The sequence below is a fragment of the Protopterus annectens genome, chromosome 1.part0 (assembly GCF_019279795.1).
Source record: "Protopterus annectens isolate FY-2018-M chromosome 1.part0, PAN1.0, whole genome shotgun sequence".
Lineage (NCBI taxonomy): Eukaryota > Metazoa > Chordata > Ceratodontiformes > Protopteridae > Protopterus > Protopterus annectens.
In genome coordinates, this window is record NC_056725.1 from 1,546,415,245 (window position 1) to 1,546,441,082 (window position 25,838).

The following is a 25,838-nucleotide window of genomic DNA, read 5'->3' on the forward strand; positions in this document are numbered from 1 at the left end:
TCAAATGCCTTGCTCCTATGACTGCATTTTGCAAGCTTCAAGGGATCCAAGCATTTCCTTACTTAGACAACCTGTTGATTCAGGCATCCTCTCCAGAGATCCTTTGTGAAATCTTCATTTTGCCATTTCCCTTCTTCAGAGCCTGGGGTTCATAATAAATTTCAAAAAGTCTTCTCTGACTCCTTCTTAGGATTATGTTTTTTTAGGTTGCAGGTTTCAAATGGTGCCAATGCTTGCATCCCTGTCTTCTCCAATGGCCTGAAGTCTCATTTCTTTGTTTCACACTCTTCTTCCTCTGGCTTCCATTACCACCAGGAAGATTCTGAGAGCTAAGGGGTTTCATGGCATACACATTTTCAATGGTCCTTCTGGCCAAATTTCATATGAGAAAGTTTCAGTGGTTTCTGAAATCAGTATGGCTTCAACATGCACAACCTCTAGACTTTGCAGTTCCTCTTCTTCTTTGTCTCAGACAGGAATTTCACTGCTGGATTCATCAGTTATCTAGGAATCCAGGGATCCCTTTTTTATCCCTCTCTCCCCTCTGAGGAATTGTTCACAGACACATCAGACATGGGATGGGGGGAGACATATGGCTCCCTAAAGGTACAGGGGATGTGGTGGCCTCGTCAGCAGAAGGAGCACATCAGTGTTAAAGAGATGAGAAATATTCTGCTGGCTCTTCAAGCCTTTCATCCTCTTTTCTCTCCAGAGCCCCTCAAGGTATTCACACACAATACCACAGTGATGTGGTATGTCAACAAACAGGAAGGAATGAGATCTTACCTTCTTTGCTAGTTGGCACTTCTGATATGAGATCTTGCTGTCAAGTATCAAGTGACTCTTCATTCAGTTTATATCCCTTCTGGTCAGAACATTGTGGCAGAGACTCTGAGAAGGTCCTTATCTCAGTCCCATGAATGGATGCTTCACAGGGATTTGTTTCTTGACATTATCCACCAGTGGGGTACTCCTCAAGTGAATATTTTTGCCTCCCCTCTGAACAGGCAACTTCCTCTGTTTTGTGCTAGAGCCCCAGGTCCTCGGGTGTGGAAGGTGGACACCCTCTCATTTATTTGGAAGGGATGTTTCTTTATGCATTCCCTCCCCTTCCTCTTATTCCAAAAGTCCTGTTCAAGATTCAGCAAGATACTCCCAAAATCCTGTTGGTGACTCCCTTTTGGCCACAACAGCACTGGCTCCCTCTACTTCTGCATCTAGCCAGGTGATCATCACAAGTTACCGCACAGGATGGATCTACTCACACAAGACAAGGGACCTCTCATCCATCTCCACCTGTCCACACTTCAACTGACACTGTGGGTGACAGGATTCTGCTTCCTCACAGACAGCTTTTTTTTCCTGAGGGCATGCTGCAACTTGAGTGCTGCAGGAGGTCAGGAAACCTACTACTAGGAAACCCCACTTGTCCAAATGGAAGATATTTTCTATTTGGTGTCTTTCTTGTAACCTGGACCCACTTACTGTAGATGTTCCTTTGGTTCTCTCTTTTTTTGTGTGAGTTGCTCAATGCTGGTATGGCCTATTTTCTGTTAAGGCCCACGTATCAGCTATCTCTGCTTGTCTGTCTTCTTCTACTTCTTTATCCTCTAGATTTGAAGTTAAACAATTTGTTAAAGATGTCTTTCATATTAGACCTCCAAGGAAGCCTGTTCTTCCTACCTGGGATCCTAATTTTGGTTTGGAGAAGTTGACTCAGGCTCCTTTTGAGCCTGCTGCTTCATTGTTTTTGGAAGACTGTTCTCTTGTTAGCTCTTATTTCTGGCAGGTGGGCAACTGAGTCGCAAGCCCTTATGGCTTGTCCTACTTTTTTGATCTTTCATGAGAACAGGGTGTTCTTGTATACTAATCCTTCTTTTACGCCTAAGGTGGTTAATGTGCTGTCACTTAATCAGTCTATTGGTCTGCCTACTTTTTTCCCCTCTCCACAATCTGACAGTAAGAGGGTGGTGTATACTTTGGATGTGCATAGGCAACTCGGGGTTTATTTGGATAAGACTAAGGCTATTAGAAAATCTGATCAGTTGTTTGTTTCTTTTCATCCTAGATCTTTGGGACTAGCTGTATCCAAGCAAACTGTTTATTCTTGGCTTCCTAAGGCTATTTCCTTGTGTTAAACTTATCATGGCAAGTGCTTTCCTTCTTCAGTTAAGCCTCATTCTACTAGAGCTGTGGCTTCTTCTGGTGCTTTTTTCAAGGGCTTACATACTAATTCTATTCCTGAAGCAGCTACCTGGACTTCTGTGCATACTTTTATCAAGCACTACAAGTTGGATGGTATCTCTAGAGGTACAGTTGGTTTTGCTAGTGCTGTTTTTCATGGCTTTTTAAGTGACTTTTGCTCTTTCCTCCTCCCAAGTTTCCTCTTGAGCTTTGGCACTCTCCCATCTGTTAAGAATACTGCAGAAGTGAATGTAAGGACATAGTACAGTTGTGCAAAATCTTACCACACCAGTAGATGTCCTTGCCTTCACTGCTGCAGTATTTGCTCCCTCCCTCCATTCCCCTAGTCCTTTGCCTTCCTAGATGTACAGGTTACCTCTTGGTTTCATTGGACTGGTGTTCCTGCTGGGGCAATCAGTTTTGCAGATGGTATGCCTGAATGTCACCTTTATGCCCTAAGCAATGCAAGGAGCATTTGGGTAACATTTGGCGTACCTTAAAGCAATGGTAGGCTTTGGTGGACTGGGCAGAAGTCAGGCTTCCACGGCAGGGGAGCCCATCTGTTAAGAATACTGCAACAGTGAAAGCAATGACATCTACTGTTATGGTAAGATTTTACACAACTGTACTGTTTCACTGTTTCCTTACGGCTATCTGGGGTGAGAGGGAACCACATCTTTCATTTTGTCCATGGGGCTGACTTTAGGCATAACTGTAATCTATAGCAATGAGACATACAGTACAGCTTTATGAGTTGGAGGCTCAAACTTAGTGGCTTTGATGCCACAAGAAAGGAATAAACCTTATACAGAGCACTCTCAGCGGTTTACTTTAAACTTGTGTAGGGAAGGCGCTAGAAGAAAAGACAGAGAGAGGATGGACAGTTGCAGTACTGATGCTGTGACACTACAGATGAAAGGGCATGACAATGGGGGTTTTAGATTCCGTAGCTACAGTAAAGGAATAACCTGAACATAGAAGAAGGATCTGCTTTAATACAGAGTATCTGAAATTGCCATGTCCATGGGATGAAACTATGAGGGGCAGTAAAATGAGGGATGTGACAACTAATAGTTTATTAAAGGAGTGCTGGAACTTTAGGTATGCTAGTGATAGCCACTGGGCAAAAATGAGATATTAGATTATCAGTGTGTGATAGAATACAGGCCACTGCTGACCAGTCATTAAAGATGACTGAGCTGTGAGAACTGATGGATGTTGAAAAGGTAAATAGCATTTGCTTGCTGGCAAATCTCATGGTCAGAAACAGTGAATGAAAATAAATACATCTCTTACAGTTGCTACCACAAACTCAGACCTACTACTTGTGCACAGCAGTTTTCTCAAACTACAGTTCCCAGACTACAGATTGAAATGAGCTCTTACCACAATTGTTTTCATCTGACATATCATGGCAGTCAGTTGTGAGATCACATTCAGGATTGGGCTTCTTTATACAGCTGCCATCAGCACATTTGTAAGATGAAGCTGTGCACTGTATTCCTAAAATAAATAAAAATTAGAAAAATAGATATTAATATTACAAGAGCATGGCAGAATAGCACACTGCAGTGAAATGGACAAGTCAGTTTTAATCTTACATATATTCCATTTAATATAAAATAAATGGACACAATGATAGTTCAATAAGGACACGGGTACACTTAATCATTTTCACACTTCCTTCTATTTACTTTGTTTGGTCTTTGTACCACAATTGTTGAATTACATACTACTCTTATACCAAGAATCAAGGTGCAAATGTAAGTGCGGTACTCTGCAATGTGACATACTTTTATTTACAACTCAGCTGTTTCAATTGCTTGACTTATTCTTCTTTTTCTGATTGTATGCTCCCCTTGTTAAAATATAATCATCTCCACCAGGTTTAATTAGTTCTCTTCATTTTAGATTTTGACATTTATAGTTTTGGCCAGCAATACAGACAACAACAATCTATGAATATCCATAACCAGTGATATTCTTAATTAGCTGTTTCAATGCTACAAATAAATTAACAATACATTCAGATACAAAGATGATTCATTTAAGACAAAAAAAATGCAAATGAGACATTCATGAATGTATCAGTTGCATTTTTTTCCTTTTCCAGCACTCCTGTGTGAGTGAGGCCCTCACCTGCAGCTACTGTATTGATTTTATCCAGCCCCTCTCACACCTATAGGTACTCTCCTCAGATAGTACCCACTCTTCTATCCCTGACATCTCTTCCACAGATTCTGATAATGGATGAACAATTTCCTATGGTTTATCCTGCTAGTCTGGTTGATATGGGCATCCTGAGAGATTGTAGCAACTCCCTTATGTACACAGACAACTCTCTACTACTACCACCTAGGAACACAATATGTGAGAGCTGCAATTACATTAAGAAACTAGAATCCTTGCTGTCTCAGTCACAAGCCATCACATCTGGCACTGAGAAGGTTGTCTGCACAAACAGTACGAAGACCACACCTCTAACATCACCAACATCCGTACAACACACTCCTACATATGCGGGAGTTCTCAACAAAAACATACGTAAACAAAAGAGACCTCCGAAGCAAACAGACACACACACACACACACACACACACACACACACACACACACACACACACACACACACACACACTCATGCACACACACACACACACACACACACACACACGCACACGCACACACACGCATGCATGCACGTATGCACGCACGCACACACACACACACACACACACACACACACACACACACACACACACACACACACACACACACACACGCACGCACATCACAACCCACAGCACCAAGCATCACACATAGTACACACATCTTTGTCTCACAGCCTCTAAGGCTTAGCCACAAACCCAACACAGGAGTCAAAGCAGACTGTATTGTGAGACACACAGATGTTCCCCTCACCTGGCTAGACAAGGAGGAAGTCACAGTAAGTTGCGTGTCAGGTGCTAGAATCTGCCATATCACGCACGCACTCAATTCTCAACAACTGGGACTGTTATGACTCTGTCATAGTCCATGTTGGTGTGAATGACTTGAGACATACCTCTCTGGACTACATGAAAAGAGACAAGATTGAGCTCACTGGATATGTGCCCCAGGCAGGTATGTCCCTAGCCTTAAGTAGCATCCTACCATCACCCAGAATTATGCCTCAATACAAACAGAAAATGACTGACTAACAATTGACTAAGTTTCTGTTGTCATTCCGAGAGGATCCAGTACCTGATAACCTGGGATGACATGATTGACAGACCATGATGCTGTGCTACAGATGGCCTTCATCTGTCTCCCCTGGGCTTCAGGCATCTGGAAAAGGCTCTTGCCTCCCCCATAGTGCATTTTTTAGGCAAAGTCATGAGCACAAAATTACCAACATGAAAAATTCTTCTAAATGAAATTTAATGGTCACGCTGCTAAACACTAGGAGTCTTAGCAAGAAACTGCACTAATTGCAAGCATTCCTTGTCCTGAAGGATGCTGACATTTGTGCAGTCACCGATACCTGGTTCAAGGCTGTGGAGAGCACCCCAGCCTTACCAGGTTACTCATCCTACCATACTTTCGGACCCCAAATAGGCAGCTACAAATCAAATGAGGTTAAGTTTCAATATTTATCAAAGACATACAGACCTCCAGGCTGGTCAAAAGGTATGATGCACAGGAGACACTCCAAGTGCAGTTAACTGTTGACAAAACACCTATTCAAATCATAGCTAGCTTCACACCCCCAACCATGACTCAGGATGCCCACTCCACCTATCTGGACTTACTTGAATCCATACAGATTCAACCCTCTACCCTGATCCTGGATGATTGTAACTACTCAACCATAGAGTGGAAGACCTATTCTAGCCCAAACATGAACACCCAAAGATTCCTCAACTTTGTCAATGCCAATGCATTGGATGAGCTTGTAGACATCCCTATGAGAGGTGAAGATATCCTGGACCTGGTCCTAACCAACATGAGTAGCCACTGTAGTACCCTTACAGTGTCATCCTCCTTGGTAAGATCTGACCATAAAGCAATCACTTTTGAAGACACCATCTCCCCTGACCCCCCTTGTCAGGGTCAAACAAAAAAAGTTTCCAACGCTGACTACAATCTCCTCAGAGCAGGTATAAGCAGCTTCACAGCCACCATCCCTTCAATTGGAACTAGCACTAATGTCCATGCCTACACCAAAAAACTATATAAGCACCTACATAGCTGTATGGACTCAGCAATACCTGGCAGGACCAAATCATCTTCCACAAGGAAGAGTAAGCCTGTCTGGTGGACAGCAGCAATAAACAAACTCTTTAATAAAAGGAAAATATTGCTGTCCAGGACCAAGAAGGAGCAGGTGCCAAGTTGGAAGCAATCTCTCCTTTGTCTGAACAAGCAAATAAGGTCACTGGTGAAATCCTCTAAGGCTAACTTTGAGTCTAAATTGGCCATATCCACAATGACAATCCCAAGGCCTTCTTCACATATGTCTGCAATCTCAAAGGTAATACCCAAATCTGCTGTGAACTGGTGGTCAACAAATACCATAGATATAGCCAACCTGCTGGCAGACAGGTTCAGTGAAAACTTCACCCCCCTCGTCCCCCCCATCAGTAAACCAGGACATTCCCAGCACCTGCCCCCCACCCCACATCACCGGGGAGCAGGTCTTTAATGCCGTCTTAAAGGCAAAAAATACAATCTCCATGGGACCTGATAACATCCCTGGCTGTATCCTACATGAACTCAGGCATGAGCTCTCAGCTCCATTAGGCACCCTATTCAACCAAAGCCTGTGCACCGGCTTTGTCCCAGCTGAATGGAAGACAACCACTGTCATCCCTCTACACAAAGATAGAGCATCCACTGACCCAGGCAATTATAGGCCCATCAGCCTAACTAGCCTGATCTGCAAGGCCATAGAAAGCATTATCATAGACCTTATAAACAAGGACATTGGCAACCTCCAAATGCTTGACCTCACACAATTTGGTTTTGTCAAAGGGAGATCATGCCTATTAAACTTGGTCGATTTCTTTGAAACAGTCACCAAAGTCATGGACGAGGGGAAGACAGTGCACATCACATACCTTGACCTAGCCAAAGCCTTTGACACTATTCCCCACTCGGGCATAATAGATAAAGTCTCTCAGCTAGGCATCAAGCCATATGTTACCAGAAGGGTAGCTAACTAGCTTACTGATAGAACTCACTCAGTCAAAATAGGGTAAGCCACCTCTAGTAGTAGACCTGTAACGAGCAGTGTACCCCAGAGATCGGTCTTGGGGCCTCTACTGTTTGGGATATACTTTTCTGAGGTGCAAGCCAAAACCAGTGGTCTGTGGCTGAACAAATTTGCAGATGACTGCAATCTGGGTGCTGTCTTAAATTCCCCTAGTGATGTGAACATCCTCCAAGAGGGCCTTAACCAAACTAATGACTATGCCAGAAGCATGGCCTCAAACTGAATGCCAAGAAATACATCATTATCCTCTTTGTGGAAAATGGCATCCCCACTAATTATCACATTACTAACAATGTACTAAGAATGCAATCAGTTTTGAGGGACTTGGGCACCCAGATTGATAGCAACCTGACATTTAACCACCACGTTGCCTATGTTGTATGGAAGGCTTTCTACATGGCCCACCTCATAAATAAGGATACTTCATCCAGGAACAAGGAGGTCATAACATGACGAGTACAATGCCTCTTTCTGCATGTACCTTGACAAGCATATGCAGCAGCTGGAGAGATCACAGAGGTTACTGACTAGGAAAATCCAGGGTTTCAAACACGTATCCTATAGAGATAAGCTAAAAGCCCTGTCCCTCTACTCAATTTCATACATACTGCTCAGAGGTGACCTGTGTCTGGCATACAAGGCCATCTCAGACCCAGTCTTGATGGAGTTGCTGCATATCCGTAAGTTAAACTCCACTCATGTAACCCACACTCAAGGCCTTAACCTGGTCCATGCCATTAATAGAACTTGTTGGTGGGATAGATTTGTGTCCCAAAGACACCCCCATCTGTGGAATAGACTCTCTTTCCATGTCAAACAGAGTACCTCTCTAGCCCTCTTTAAGAGGAACCCTGGACAACTGGATGGGAAACGGAAAATACACCCCTGGGATCCCACCTGTGTCCCTGCTGGACAGGGGGAACAGGTGCTGACTTTGTTGGAACATGGGCAATATTCTTGGCTAGGCTTATAAAGGTCTCTGGGCCAATAGCCTAGTACCATCCTATAAACCTATGAACCTATAAGACCCCCTTTAAAAATTATGAAAAACTCTAGTTAGCTCCACATAAAGCCCTGATCATGACTTAGTTGACTATAGTTTGATTACTGGCTTGGAAATCTGTTGGGGATGATGAAGGGAGGATGAAGTGGCAAAGCCAACTCACTTTTCTTTAAGGGGGGAATGTAAGAGCATATTTCTAGGGATGCATCTCCATATTAAAATTCTTGGTGCTGCTTGAGGGAATAAGGAAGTGTTGTCTATGGGGGGGGGGCAGTCTTGTGGGGTTATATCACTTGCAGAAATGAGTGATACTCTCTTGCTGATGCCCATTTTATGCCCTTTTCTGAATTTGCCCCTGAGAATGCGCTCTGGGGATAGGGCTTAAGGAGTAAACCTAGATTTCCCATGCAAGTGATAGTGGATGACTTGACCTTCTCCTTCAGGGGGATGAATGTGCTATAAGGCTGCTGCCTGTAAAGAAACACATTTGGCAAATGAGCAGGAGAGGAAAGCTTGATTGCCATGGAAGAGCTCATTGCAAAAATATATAAATATATAAATATATAAATATATAAATATATATGTGTAAATAACTACGGAAAGCCTGGATATCAGAGAGGAGTCAAAAATGTAAGCAGTTGTAGAATATCAACGCAGATCATAGCCAGTATGGAGGGAAATAGATCCAGTTAGAAGTTGTAAGAACCACATTTGAAACAGAAGCCTTTAGTTCATAATAATGAAGAACATAGAGCAGTAACCAACATACCAAAAACATACGAAAATCAGCAGTTCTGCCCAAAAACACACCAACAGTCAAATTCCACCAAAGCTCTTTATTCCATCAACGATCTGGTACCTCGGCCATTCGCCTTCAAAGGATCACAATTCAACTTTCAAAATGAACTCATTTTATACTGTTTAACTAATTAATTAATTGATAAATTAATTCAATTATACTTCAAAATTTAAAGTGACCTTTGCATAAAATTTGACATTTACTTATTCTAGTCTATTTTAACTATTTAAACCATGTTGTACATTCATAATATAACTATTCAGCACATGCATATGAGAAATATGTTTTAAATGTATAATGATAAGACATATATAAAGAAATAAACTTATTTAATACATATATATAAAAAAATATTTTGAAATATAAGTATACACATAACAAAAAATATTTTATTAAAGTGTATATGAAAAGAGTTAATTCCATACTAATAATTATAGATTAAATCACTCCCCAAATGATATACTTAAATATCATCCCCTAAACACTAATAAATAAGTATGCTTCTGATATATATGTGCAAAAATATGCCCTTATACATTGTTAAAGGCCCAGCTCCTGATTGAGACCAAATGGTTACAATGTATTAAATTTAAGTATCATCCTTGTTTCCAATTCTAGCAGTTTGCCTACTACATCATCTCCCTTACAGACAAAAGGTTTTCCCAATATGCAAAATCTCAAACTATCACTACAACCATCATGAGCATCCATAAAATGTTTGGCAACCGGACTAAAGGAATTTAGATTTCTTATATCCTTTAAGTGTTCTAAAATTCTAATTTTTATCATTCTTTTTGTTTGTCCTATATACCAAATGTCCTTGCATGAGCAACCTAATATATATACTACACTAGTAGACTTGCAATTAAAAAAATGTTTAGAAATATGAGGTATATTATTAATAACTTCAATATTGATAACCCTACTACATATGCTGCATGAACCACATGCAAAAGTACCCACCCTAACTGGGGTAGATCCCATATGATGTAAAAGATTGTTATTTAAAATTTCTCTAAGATTTTTTCCCCTTTTAAATGAGAAATTAACATGATTAGGGAATAACTCACCTATGTTATCATCTTCACAAATTAGATACCAAAATTTTCTAACTAATGAGACTAATATATCAGAGAAAGGGGAGAATTTGGTTATAAAAAACAATTTCTCAACATTATTCTTTACATTAATTTCTCTTTTGTTAGAATATATCATGGTATTATCCATACTATATACTAGCCTTGTATTATTAATCACACTATCCCTACATTTTGATAATTGATTATATTCATATCCTCTTTCCAATAGTCTCATAAACACTGTATGTAATTCTTCATCTGTATCTTCCTTAACACTAGTATGATCCTGTATTCTTTTAAATTCTCCATATGGTAGGGCATTTATTAGATGCAGAGGGTGCATGCTTGTAGCATGTAAGAACATATTTACCGAATTCTCCTTCCTAAAAGGTCTGAATTGAATTTTATTCTCCTTCTCAAATAAAGTTAAATCTAGAAAATTAATCTCATTTCTGTTAATCTCATACGAAAATTGTAAATTATGTTCATTTTTGTTAAGTGCTTCAAAAAAATCTAAAAACTCAGATATATCCCCCTTACAAATAAAGATGAGATCATCTATAAAGCGCTTATACAAAACTACTTTGTTCTTAAAAAAATCCATCGAATAAATGAATTTTTCCTCAAAATAATCCATATAGATGATAGCATAGGATGGTGCATATGCTGCACCCATTGCAGTACCCTTAACTTGCAAATAATATCCAACATACCTCTCAACTGCTATGATTTAGGCATCAGGCTCTGATTTTGACCTTCAGATTTAGTTATGCCTCTCTTAGATTTGTGATGTCTTTCATAAAATCAGATGTTTATGACTACATACTTTATTAAATACATACATGTTGCCCGTATAAAGATTTCCCACCACTAACTATATAGGGTGTAGCATATAAAGACCTCCTGTAAAAAATAAATAAGAAAGTGCTCCTCTTTCTAACCTTCTGCTAAGATTTTTACAGTTCAGTGCTATGACTTTCAATGCTTGAAGGTTGGGAGGTATGCCAACTAAGTTCAAGAAAGTCTACTGTCAGCATCCACAGAATGAAGCATATGGCATTAGAATAGAATAGAATAGAATAGAAAAGATTTAATGATGGCAACCTTATAAGCAAAAACTGAACAGTTATCTTACACTGTTGAGATGCAAAGGCTTTATGGACAAAGAGATACGTCAGGCTGTACAGACTGCCCGTTATCTGAAAATGCATATAGAGTTAGCTTGAGTATGGCTAAAGCATTTCCAATTAGCCTTTCTGGAGATCTTTATGTACATGAATGCTCCTTTTTTTCTAAGAAATATCAGCATGACAGTGAGCATAATACTCATCCAGGTCAAAGTTGACAGTCTAAAGATTCACACACATCTGATGATTTATCAATGTGTGTCACTTCCATTTCTGGGAAGGAAGCTCTAAGTCAGTCCATGGTCTGCATGATTTTGATGCAGCAGGACAAACATGATGTGGGGCATGTTAATACAGACCTGTTGATAAAGACATGCTATAGTCAGAATCAGCTCATCTGGATGGTGTATGCTGTCTTCTGAAAGGAGCTGATGGACTGGTAAAGAGAAAGAGCAAGAAACAGTATTATATAAATTGAGCAGTCCATTTGCTCAAGATTAAAGAAAAAATACAGGGCAGCTACAGAGCAAAATGGACTAGTAAGAGATGAGACTGTGATACAAGTTCCACTACCATGTTAGCGGTCGTCACAGCCAGTAGGAATGTCAAGTCATGAGAACTTCCTATTTGATGGGTTGCAAAGTCAAGCACCTAAAGAAATCTGAATCACTTCATAATATAGCATAGTTAATTTATTAGAGCTACTGAGTCATCAATGACTGAACCATACTTTGAAATTACAAAGATAATGGTCTATATACAATCTTGAGATTATGACAATACAAATAATGACAAATCAAGAAATAAAAATCTAGTAAGTCTAAACTTGAAGAGCTAATAAAATATAATGAGTTAGTAAAATGAATATGTTTAGTGGGTTATCATAAAATTCCAACACACACACACACACACACACACAAACACACACACACACACACACACACACACACACACACACACACACACACACACACACACAAAGAGAAAAAGTTTTTTTCAAAGGCTAATGAAGCAAACCATGTGCATTACATTAAGTATAATTTCAGCATGATTTAGATGCTAGAGTAAAATCTAGGTTGGTGCAAAAATAAATCTAATCAAAGTCAATATTGTTGAAGAGAAAGTTAGAGAAACTTGTAAAAACTGAAAGGAAACTGTGGACCAAAATATGAATCAATGACCCAAAGATTATAAAGCAGCAATCTCAGTACTGACAAGGGGCTGAAAACAAAAGGTTCAGATTTGGTAGGACTGAAAGAGTGGGAAGAAGTGCAAAAACAGAAAACATTATCAAACAGCTCAGCAAAGCATCCCCATCGCCATGCTGACAAAAAGATGATAAAAATAAGCAAAACAAATGCTACCAAATAACAAGGAGCCTCTGAACCCACTACAACAGCTCCTGTTACAGCCACTACATAGACATCTTCCAACAACGACAGTGAGATCAGCAATGCCCGCGGACAGTAAAAGGCTCAATATGGCAGTGCAGACAAAGCAATGACTTCTAGTCCTGCTCTGAGGACTCAAATGATCAAAAGTGACAGAGCAATGTCACAAAGAACAAACATGATGCATGCAGTAGTATGTAAAGGCTATGCCATGTAGTGCATGGTCAGGTCACACTGTGCATCAGATAGTGCCACATACACTACACAATAGGGAGCAAGGGGTGAGCCTCAGTCTTCATTGTATGCTATGTGTTAAGTGAGGTAATGCCACTTGGCTATCAACATAACATGGGTGAAGCATGTCAGTGAAGGGAGAAACAGGGTCTTGTGGATGGAGGGTATGAAACACCACATTGTCATACCTTTACTATTGCAAGTTTGGGCTGTGCACTGTGCAATAGCCTCCCAATGCAACCACTACTGGACAGGGAACTTCTGACCTTCCACATAGAGGTGGACATGGCAGCAGTTTATATCATCAGTACCACAACAGCCATCATGTACCCCATCATAGCATTATCCTTGGACTCTGTGGTCTCATAAAGCATCTTCACAAAACCAAGCAATAGTCCACACAAATTCGTGTTAGCCTGGGTAGCTGGAATCATTGCTGGGATGATAGCTCTTTACATTTAGTGACTGAATTCTAATAATGCCTGTGTATCTGAGGCCAGCTGTGACATGTGATGGCATTGGGTACCCATGTAAGGTTTTTGCACAGTGTGTAAACCCCTATTAGTTGCAGTGTGCTCCTCAGTTGCTGCAGGGGGAACAGTGCTGATGCTCTCAGTTATGGGGGACCTCCCAGCGGGGATTACAGACACTTATGCTGTACGTCTCTAGCTTAGTTGTGGGTGGTAGACAGTGCCACTATGCCATCTGACTGTGACTTGGTATGAGTCTTGGCATCATCATCAATCCTTACACAGATTCTGACAATAGTCAGTTTTCCTATTACATCTTCTACAGGTGTCACCGAAGCACTGGTCCTTCCTATGGATGCACAGTGCAAGACATATCAAAGTAAAGATGAACACCCATGCCAAATGTGAAGCCCTGTGAAGTGCATATAAAAGGTGGTCATGCAAATTCAGACATATTACAGACATGTACCTCTACTATCCCTATGGGGAACATATGGTCTGCCATTTGTTGCCAGTCTATACCTTGTGTGTGCACAGCTATTGTGTAAACATAGTGTTATTAACTTGGAACAGCTCAGATTGCTGATCAGCAATTTCCTCTTTTGGCATAGGTAGAGTAAGGGGCTAACTGCATTGGTTGTTGTAGAAGGTAGGAAAGACTGACAACACAGTGGGGTTAGTCAGGCTGTTCTCTACTTAGCTATTCTATCTATTTCTCCCTCTCTCTCAATAAATAAATATATATATATATATGTGTGTGTGTGTGTGTGTGTGTGTGTGTGTGTGTGTGTGTGTGTGTATATATATATATATATATATATATATATATACAGATATAGATAGATAGATATAGATAAGTATATCTATCTTCACTTATGGCACCCTTCTCATATTGTCTCCATCGTATAGGCAAAGAAGATTACAGTGGTCCATAGGCATATCAGCCATACCTCTTGACTGTACAGATTTTCACAGACTGCCCAGATATTTGCCTTGTATTTTTGGTCCGTTTCTCTTACAATTGTGGGTTTCTGGCAAATCACTAAAGGTTGAAGTCAGGCAATATTGACAGACATTTGAGTTTCAGACTTTATACCCTTCAGAAACTTCATGCTAATGCAATACTAGGTGAGAGAACTGGGAGTACCTCACCAGAGTAGGCTTCAGCCCTCTCTTCAGCAGATATCATGATTTAATGTCACTGGCGTAAATGATGGAGCTGGGGGTAAGTAGATTTATGGCTCACCTGATAGCTGGTACGTAGCATCTCCTGAAGTGGATTACAGATTCACTCCACCACTTCCACTGGGCCACTGAGAAAGGTGTGGACCCTTTCACTGGCCAGCATAGCCCATGTGCTGGTTCTTAGTAAAGTCTCTCTTGGCCAGGTAGCTGCTAGCATGCTTACTGTGCTCACTCTATCCTTAGCTGGGTTATACCCCCATCCTGTTGTACACTAATCCATCTCTCATACATTGCCTAATCCTCCTTAATGCTATTTTTCAGCTCTCTCGATGTCTGTGTCTAGAGCATGACTCCACCTCCTAGTGTGTCCACATCCACACCTTTTTGTCTGTACTGTTTTGGGTTTGCTCATTTGCTCCCACTGACTACTCTTTCCCACCTTTCCTTTTCTTGTTTCCTTGTTACTCTTCCTCTCATCCTTTAACTCCCTCTCTGTATATATACACACATACATATATATCTATATAGATATCTATATCTGTCTATATGCACACGCACACACACATATAAAGCAGGAGACTAGTTCCTACAAAAAGTGTGATATACCATTCCCCATCTGTGATTTCCTATCTCCTTTTCTTCTGTGTGTACCTTCTTGTTATATTCCACCATTTCATTATTTCATAGTCTTGTTTCCTTCTTTTTAATGATACTAACGTTAATTGCTATGGTGTGCTTTCACTACTTCCCGTACTGCACTACACCTACAGTACAGGACATGCTGACTTTTCTTCTCTTGCTGCAGTATTCTATAGTGCTTGTAGTACCTAATGAACATCACATGAGATTCGAACAACCAGACACATGGCTGTTGCAGATAACTATTTTGCTCTTTCAAGTCTATGTGGCTGTTCTGTTGTCAGCTTATTGTATTGCTGATTTGTTCCACTCCTTTTTTTGTTTTTCACGCACTATGTTTACACTTGTTTATCAGCACTTTTGTGGACAACTCCATTGTATATCAAAAGTAAACCACGAAGCACTCCAATTTTTAGAGCTATTCGCACTGGCAAGATTGACCAGTTTTATTTTCTACTGGTTAACTTAAAAAGTTGTTTCTATTCTCCACTTAATTCTCACTGTAATTGATTTTGACAATTTTATAAAATGTGCCCTTATAGAAAATATATTATTCCCTATGTGAATAAGCAAGTTAAAACTAAAAACGGAAACTGAAATTGTACTGACTAGTTTAAGAGTGCTGCTGGGGAGGTTTAAAATGCCTGCTTCTTTTAATACTTCTTCTGTTATAATGGATATCTTTATAAGGTGGGAATGTTCCCCTTCATTATATATGTCTCAAACCCCTTAACCCAGAAATCTAAATGCCATGGTTTTATTGTTTTTGGGTAATTTTACATATGTTGCTTGTTGCAGGGACATATCCTAATTATTATGGCAGGGACATATCCTAATCCTGTGACGGTTAACAGAGTTGTTTACTATAACTGCAGGATTTCTTTACTTAACACCCACTGTACTTTGTTATTGCCTTTCAGTATATTCTGAGCCCCACTTTATGCATGACTGATAGTACATGGTCTGCCATCTTAAATGGCAGATAAAATTTGGACTAAACTACGTGGATTAATCTGAGAAATTCAACTGATTTAAACCCTACTCTGGGGTCTCCATAATCTATATAATAGATCAAAAAAGAGCATCTGTGTCCTAAAACATTCCTGAGTCATGACATGAAATTGGTTCTCAACTCTATGTTTAAAAAACAAGGGGTTTAGTCCCTTGGAGACTTCAGCTAACATTTGCAGTTCAACTGTTAGATTAATTACTCAGATTAGTGTGTCCAACCATCTAATCACTCCCTCTCTAAGATAATCTGACAGGTAAGACTAAATAAGCCTTTTGAGGCTTGGTATAATTACATGTGGTGATAGTGGCAGAAGGAGGGGAAAACAGGCATAACAGCTTGCATTCTAAGGTAGGGACTTGCCTGATGTTACAGCATCTAGCTGTAGTTTCCTCATGCCTGATACTTGCATCCGGGTATACTGAACTGTAGCAAAAGGGACACACACACATGCGCGCGCACACACACACACACACACACACACACACACACACACACACACACACACACATTCATATACATACATGGGTAATGGTATTAGATTGCTGCAGAGTCTCTGGAAAGAGGGTCTAACTTTGCTTAACTTAGCTTTCAAGAGTATGATCAGCCTCAGAGACCCTATAAGTGTTCTGGGACTATAGAACTGTAAATATCAGGAGGTTCGTAAACGTATTGACAAACACTGTGACATTGTCATTAAAAGGAAACATAGTAAACTTAGCAGGGACCTTAGGGAATACAGGGAAGGGAGACAATACCCCAAACCTCCCCAAAGTGTTAACATGTATTTTAGGAATTCTTGGTCAAAAGAGGAGACCGAGGTTAGGGACCAACCCACGTCCCCCATTTTAGTTGGAGAAGAGGGTATGGAAACTTTGGACTCAGAAAATCAAATTATTAATGCAGGTGACAATTTTTTACCCAGGAGATCGGAACGTATAAGGAACCAGCAGGGGGGACCACCATATCCATTGTACCCTATTTTTGCACAAGGGAAAGAGAAACGTATGCAGGGGTGGAAAAGGAACAAGAACTTGGACTGGCAATGAATGAGGACATTTCTGTTACCAATATTGGTTTATACAAGTGTTACAGCCGGAAAGGGTATCACATTTACAATTATAGTGATTTTTCCATTACCAGTATTTGTTTTGACCTATTTACAAAGGGGTTCAAATTTGTTCCTTCTAGGGGTAGCCATTTGGTTAATAGTATTTTGGATTTGAAATTATTCTTACGTAAACTGAACTTGGAACATCTATTTGGTCACACACCAATTACACCCAGTTTACATCTTAAGAAATCTAGCACATTTCATCCCCCACTACATCCCCAACTTAGCAACTTGGAAGCTAGGATTGAGAAGCTTATTCGCCAGGAATTACACCGAGGTGAGGTAGAGTACAATTTAAGTTACCAAGAGAACAAGTTGCTGCAGGACCTGGCACAGAATCATCATGTGAGGGTCATGCAACCAGACAAGGGTGGGGGTACAGTGTTTATGAATGAGATTATGTATCAAAGTAAAATGAATGACATTTTATTTGATTCTAATCGATATACCTTGACCTCTATCAATGAGATCTTACTATCATATCAAAAAATTGACCTGGCTATTAAGGATATGCTTGACCAGGAAGTTATTGAATTTGACATTTACTCCTTTCTAGAAACCCCCTCCCCCAAAGTGCCCACCATATTTGGAATTCCTAAAATACACAAATGTGTTGAAGATCCACCTTTAAGACCTATTGTGGCGGCACAAGGTTCAAAAACCCACACAATTTCAAAGTTCTTGGATTGGAAATTGAAACAGGTTTGGGGGAAAGAAACCCATCTTCTAAAAGATTCGTGGGAATTTTTGAGGAAGATTACCCCGGAACTGTGTAGGCCAAACCTTATATTCCTGACCATAGATGTTGTGGATTTATTTACAGTCATCCCCACTGCAATAGGTTTGGAGTGGATTGAGGAAGCATTGTGGGAACGTCCAACTATTTCGAACAACGACGTGCACATGATTATAGGTCTTTTAGAGTTAGTACTGAAGAACAACTTTGTTTTTTATGGTGGCGAGTACTTCCAACAGACTAGTGGGGTATCTATGGGGGCAAATTGTGCACCTACATACGCCGACATTGTTATGGCTGTTTGGGAGAAAAAATACATCCATAATTGTGAGTTTATTGGAAACTGGGCTCACTATTCAAGATTCTTGGATGACATTTGCATTTTTTGGACTGGCCCTATTGAAATCATTGGGGAGTTTCTGACATATATAAATTCTACGACCTCATTTTTGAAATTTACGCATCAGGTGTCTCAGGAACAGGTTAACTATTTGGATGTTACAATAAAGAAAAACCCTTTTGGGTTTAGTTCCAAAGTATATAGGAAGCCTACCTTTTCAAATAGTTACCTACATTTTTCCAGTTCACACCCGGGGTTTCAAAAGAGAGGGATTATTAAAGGGCAGTTTGTCAGGGTATCGAGAATGACTTCCCAGGAGTCAGAATTTGAGATTGAATGTGAAGCATTATCCTTGATGTTTTTGGATAGAGGTTACCCCCTACCTTTGATTGATTCGGTGAAAAAAGAGGTCATGTTAGATAGGTCAACCAGATTTAAGCCCATTTTGGGCCAAGATTCACCGGGCCTAGGGATAACACAGGCGAAAGACCTATCGACCTTTGAGAAAGACCATCTACTGTTTGTGACCGACTATAGTGCAAATGTTGGCAGACTAATCAAAATCATTGAGGAAGAGTTTAAATCCTTTCAGGACATTACTGACTTGAGTAGTCTTAAAGATAGAAAGGTCAAAACAATTTACAGGAAAGGATTTAATGTTAAAAGAATTTTGGAGCAGGAGGTCCAACCACAGAGTATGAGAGATCAAAGGAAAGGGACTTATAAATGTGGGGGTTGCTCACAATGTAAACATATTTTAAATCAAGAAACGATTTACCTGGAGAGCAGAAATAGGAAAATTGCTTCTAAAAAATTTTACAATTGCCTTTCATTTGGCGTGGTTTATCTGGCAGTGTGTCAGGGCTGCCAATCATTCTATGTTGGGAAGACCGAACGACCTCTACGTAGGCGTATATACGAGCACTATTATGATATACAGAAGTGTAATGGTAACAATGCCCTTTATAGGCACACTATAAATTGTGAGGATGGAACATTTTTGTTTTTCGTCCTAGATTCAGTGGCTAAAAGTGCTAGGGGTGGACCCTGGGAAGTAAGATTATGCCATCAAGAAACATATTGGCAGATTCTTTTAGAATCTAATCGCTTCCCAGGATTGAATGACCATATATCCATTGTACCATATTTGAAATTAAAAGCACAACAGATTTAAGTAGTCAATTCATGCTACTTGCATTGAAATAGGTTACAAAATACATTTGAGAGAGTGGGATATAAAAATGCCCGACGTGTTTTTCCTTAAAAGATGTTGATTATATGGGTATTTTGTTTCTCATATATACAAGTTTTATGTAAATATTTTTATGCGTGTATAAAATACTTGTTTAAAATTTAAACTCAAGAACTATTGATTTGTGTACATTAATATGAGGATGTATTTCTATTTTTATTTTTATTACTATATTAACATTTTAGGAAAGGTGTTTACACTATTAGATTAGATAAGTTAAAGCATATTTCCTGAAAAAACAGTATTTTTAAATGGCTTAATTTACAAACTTCACCACACTTTATGTATAAAATTTTTTAGATTGTGTTGGTTCTTTAAAACTGGGTGGTATGTTTTAATTAGTTAATTGGGTAATTTGAGGATTATCCACTTAGGGTATGTGTAATATAAGACAGTTTAATGCTGTATGTGTTTGTATTCTGACAAAGTCTTACTTTGATGAAAAACGTTGAGCAGTGTTGTGGCGTTTTAATAAAGCTGTTTTTTCAACTGGATTTACCTTATTGTGAGCTGATTCAACTTTACCATTTGCTTTGGTGGTTTCTGCTTTGGATCTACATTTGTTTTGTGGCTTGTAATAAGCGTTCTTGTTTTTTGTTCTGGGACTATATTAACATAGTTATCTTTTATTTCTATTTGCACATAACCTCTTTGTGACAATTAAGCATAATCAGATACAGATTTCAGGTACAAGGAAACTTCAGCAAGATATTGTAACATCATGCACCATGAAAAATAAGAATGAACATATTTCAATTTTTACTTCTTCCAACAATCTTGAAGATACCATGAGCTATTTTCCTATACATTTCTTAATATTCTAGCCAACCAAAAGGAACATTTCAGTTTACAGACGAGCCTTTGCACAATGATTTGACTTTGTTCTCTCCCAGTAACATTGCCATAATATTCATGGTCCATAATTCAGCTGTTCTGTGACTGCCACAAATGCTGAACTTAAAATATATTTCAAATTTGGTTTTGGAAGGAGCCTGTCAGTAGTTTGGACATCTTCCAGTGATGAGTGTGGATGCTACAGAGTAAATTCATTAAAGTCTGCCTTCAACACCAATGGAGTTCACTATTTACTCAACTAGTGTGCACATGTGGAGTTGGTATATGTAAGTAAGTGGGGTGTGGGGATGTCCCCCACACAAGGAGTGTAGGGAGAAAAACCTTAGAGTCAGGGTTGTTGAAGGTGGCTTTCACTGTAATATCTTCACAACTGCAGAGCTCTATGAAAGTTCACTTGGTGAATCAGCACGATTCCTTATTTGAAAAAGCTAACATAATTGATACACACAGCTTTATCTGAAAGAAGACTACAGTTTTTTTGATTGGTGAGTTGGACATCTAGCATGAATGTTAAACACGACTTTATCTGAGAGACAGTTGTCAATTTCTTCTGCTTGTTGCTATGTAGAGGTATGCACCTGAGGTAACAAGAGTGAAGAATTTACAAGGCTTTACTGCTTGCAGAGAACAGACTCTTTCAAATGTATGCGTTTGGATGAACTAACCATAACTGAGTGAATGCTGTTTGCTAGAGTACTAGCTTCACATACCTTCAGTGCACTTGCTTTCATCAGTTCCATTTACGCAATCCATGTGGGTGTCACAGACTTGATAAAAATCAATGCATGTGTTGTCCTCTTTGCATCTGAATTTAGCTGGACAAACTGAAAAAAAAATAGGTGGAATTAAAGACCATATATAGTAATGTAACACATAAAATGATCATCCAGCTTTGTAGTCTATATTATATTAGATATCTGAATAAAGCCACAATCAGTTAATCTCTGAGAAAGGGGTGTAGCTACTAAACCCAGATGCTAATGATAAATACTGAATGATTTATTGCATGTGGTTGGGTGAAGTTCACTGTCTACAACATAACAGTTATGACAATGCAAAGGGGATGAGGAAGCTACCGAGGGTAAAAATGGTAATTAAGCACTTGGGTAGACTTGGGTAAAACGTATGCATCCTTTAGACAGCTATTCTGACTGGAAGAATTAGCCTTTTGGGGGGAACCACAGAATTAAAATTGCAAATAAAGCTGTCATCTGGTGGGTCTGAGAATGCACTGTCATTCAGACAATTCAAGAGGAACTGATTCCCCACTCATTTCATGTTCAGTCTTTGAGTTTCCTTAGCACATCTTTTTTTCCCAGCAAGAGTTTTGGGAACACCTATCAAATGATCTGGATGTCAGTTTAATAACAATGTATGAGCTGCAGTTAAGATCCTTCTGCACTAACCTGTGCCTTATTGCCATCTCTCAAGTTATGCAGTTCATGGAATAATCAGATGTATGGCAGCCTTTGGAATACTAAAAGAGGGGCTAAAAGAGCCACTAAAAGGGATCATGTTCTTTTGCTGGCTGGACTAGGAACATTTCACTACTTTTTATCTCACCAGAATTGTCAGTTTATAAACTCAGTCTCACAGACCTGTTTAATTTCTACATTTCAAAGGTCTGCAGAGTGGCACATCAAATCATTTTAAGTAAGGGAATTCCAAATCTCAACTTCCAGCACATGCTGACAATGTAGGCAGAGGATCCAGATTGGTTTCTTACATATTTGTCATGTCGATATCTTTCTCATGTAAGGATCACCTTCAAGAACTTTGTCACTGAGGTATTAGGTCCTGCTATTAAACAGAGTTTCAGTTTCTTTTACCACAACCAAGCAAGCTTGTTTTTTATCTATGTATTGTAATTAAAAGATAGTCTAGGCTGTATTTATATTTAAATGTAGTTATACCAGTAGTAAAACTACTGGAAACTGTTACATTAATCAGCTTTATTGTCAGACCTGTAAAATATTTAAGATAGTAAAGATGGCCTTCAGTTTGTACTGAAGTACTACTTTGTTTCATGCCACTCCACTTCAAGAATTCACCTGCATATACATCCGTCACAGTCTCATTGATCCAAAATGATTGTAAACAAAACAAACTCACTATACTTAACTACACAAAACTCCAAAAGGGCAAGGCCTCCTGCATCCCTCATGTAGGGCTTTTCATCTCTCATACCCCTTACTTAGATATATTAACTGCATGATCAGGTAACAGTGGAGAAGAGAAATACCCTGCGAGGATTAAAAACATTAGCTGCCCAGACCGATCTCACAGTACTCAGAATTAACAGGAAGGGAGGTAAGGTACTTGGAACTTTGTGGAACTGAGCTCATATATTTTACACCTTTATTTGCTTCATGCAAAAAGAGAACGTCAAGTCCCCTTGAAGACATTTGACCTGTATATTGGTACGTGTACCTGAACGAGTGGATTTTTGCTTGGAGCACATGATGTTCAAATAATAGTTATGCTGTGTTAGGTATGCATTACTTATTGCCTGTAATAGGAACTACAGCATGACTTACTACACAGCAGGCATTTAAATTATTAAAGGTGAGTAATTTAAAATAAAATATATTACACTAAATATAGTGTGCACAGAAGTAAAATGCTCAATAACATTGAGCTCACATTCTGTCCTGATTAACTGTGGACAACAAGCTGTAGTACCTGATTTGTCTGGTGTCTTACAGCAGCTTGAATTTTCTGTTAGTAAACTGTTTTCTGCTCTTTAGCTGAGCCATTATTGTTAGAAGTAGAGGTCAAAGCACTTATAGCCAGCCTTGGGGGAACTTGGCTGCTTTGTAAAAGCTCTTTGATCTGGTTGCATCTGGTATGTACAGATCTGTTTTGCTGAGTGGATTGCTATCTTGGTCTTTGTTTAATAAACTCTATATATCACTGGGCCAAAGCATTTTCCCTGCTATTCTGGCTCACATTCTGACCTGATATACTCTGGACAACAAGCTGTAGTATTTCATTTGTCTGACTTCTTATATCAGCTTGGATTTTCTGTAAGCAAACTGTTTTTTTTTTTCATTCTTTAGCCGAGAACTTATTGTTAAAAGTCTAGGCCAAAACACGTACAATTAGCTTTGGTGGGAATTTAGCTGTGTTGTTAAAGCTCTTGTATCTGGTTTTATTTGGTTTGTACAGATCTGTTTTACTGACTGGATTACTGTCCTGGTCTTTGTTTAATTACCTCTATATATCACTAGGTCAAAACATTTTCCTAGCAATTTTGGCTCACATGCTGACCTGACATACTACAACAAGTTGTAGTATCTGATTGTCTGACTTCTTACAGCAGCTTGAACCTCCCCATCTTTTTGCTGTTGTGGTTTTAAAAGCCAGTGTCTCTGGCTTTTGCTCCTTATTGTAATCTGACCAAGTCTCCCCTGCTCCTTTGATTGCTATTTTCAGTTGTGTAAGTAAGTACTTTTTTCCATCCATTGTTTTACACAGATCCATAATACTCAGAGCCCACTAAGCAAGCAAATGTTGCTCATGAGTTAGCATGCTTAACATCCTTGTCACACTCTAAAATGGTCCTGAATAAATCCTGTGCCATCCTTGGCAGATAAAAGATGTATTTTGCTGGTTTGCACTTCATTTAACTGCTTTATCAACAGATTTTTGCACTTTAAATCATTTTTAAGAAGTAGTGTTACTGTATAATTTGCTACTTTGTATGTTTGTTGGTACTTAATTGTTGTATTCTTGTAACTTTAGCCATGGTAAATGGATTTTGCAAAATGTTTTAAGTGCCTGTGTAGTGGTGCCATATATAGCATTGCCACCTGACAGTAAGAGGTTCCCCAGCTTGATTCTTGTCAGGGGTGCCTTCTGTACTGCATCTGCATGTTCTCCCTGTGTTTGCGTGGGTTTCATCTAGGTGCTCCAGTTTCATCCCACATTCCAAAGGCATGTAGTAGGTGGACTGGACCCTCTAAATTGGCCATAGGTGTGATGAAAGGACAACCGTTACAAGACTAGCCACCCAGAGGTGTGAACCTTGGCTCTAGAAGACTGTCACTGTTGAAGTGACACTCCGACCCATGTGCCAAAATGGGAAAAAGGGATTGTGGATGGATAAATAAATTTGGCATGTTTGTGAAGCTCTTGTCTGATTCCCACAGCAACAGCAATGCTTGGTGCCCTTGCCTGTACCTTTGAATTGATTTCCTTGCATCACATACCATTCAGGCAAAGCTAAGTACTTTTATTTAAAAACTGCAATTCCAGAAGCTATTTAAGTGATTGACTAATATTTTCTTGCTTTATTTGTGCATTTATCTGTATTTAAGACTGAAATTATTGCATTTTCTCAAACTGTCTTGCTGTCAGTCTGATTGACTTGAAATCACCTTATCTAGCTAGTTTGTTAAAGTTTTGTGTTAGCCTACATTCTTAAGTGGTCATTTATTTTGTGCTTTTACATTAAGAGGACTGGGATATTTCATCTATTGGCACTAGTTCATGGCCTAGTATATGTGAACTGGAAACCTCAGAAAAAATCTGTAAGCTCATTTCTACAGAGCTCAGCAAACTTTGGCATCTGGCCTGTGCTTCAGGAGGTGTTTCCACTGAATCCAGAACCATACAGACAAAGACAAGTTCTTAAACTAAAATATTGCACTTGCTTTTCACTGTTTAAGTGATAGGCTGGTTGTATTTTGCAATTTTCTGTGCATTTAAGGTATATTTCTGCTAGGAATCACCCTTTCTCATCACTGTTTGCTACTTAAACTGTTTTGTCTTGTAATCACCTTATACAGGGGTGATTTAGCTAAGGAATAAGTTGTTTGTTGTTGCATACATCTGAGGGGCCTTTTTTGCTGTGCTTTTACAATAAGAGGACTAGGGTCATCCATCTTTTGGCAGAATGTATTTGCCTTGTCTCTTTGAGCTGGGAAGCATTCCATCAGAGCTCAAAGTGTAGTTGTTTATTGACCAGAGGGTTCAGGACTTTAGATTTCACTTTTATTCCTGCTTCTATAATTTTAGGACATTTGCATGCAGCTGCTTTCCACACAACAGATGCTGGCAGTGTCTTGTACAGATGCAAAATCAATCAAGTTTGCTTATAAGACTAGTACTAGGACTGTAACCTGTAATTTACTTTTGCATTGTGTGGACTTAAACTCACTTTAGC

The 25,838-nt window shown here is 39.3% G+C and overlaps 1 protein-coding gene across 3 annotated transcripts in view; it reads right to left on the minus strand.

The window, feature by feature from the left end:
• TMPRSS6 (transmembrane serine protease 6) overlaps window positions 1-25,838 on the minus strand; it is a 1,200,807-nt gene that overhangs the window by 344,780 nt on the left and 830,189 nt on the right. For all 3 annotated transcript variants that reach the window (XM_044068021.1, XM_044068020.1, XM_044068019.1), the window contains 2 exons: window positions 21,382-21,495; window positions 3,571-3,687 (listed from right to left, as the gene is read on the minus strand). In XM_044068021.1, coding sequence (XP_043923956.1) covers window positions 3,571-3,687; window positions 21,382-21,495 — 231 coding nt within the window. The remainder of the gene's footprint in view (window positions 1-3,570; window positions 3,688-21,381; window positions 21,496-25,838) is intronic.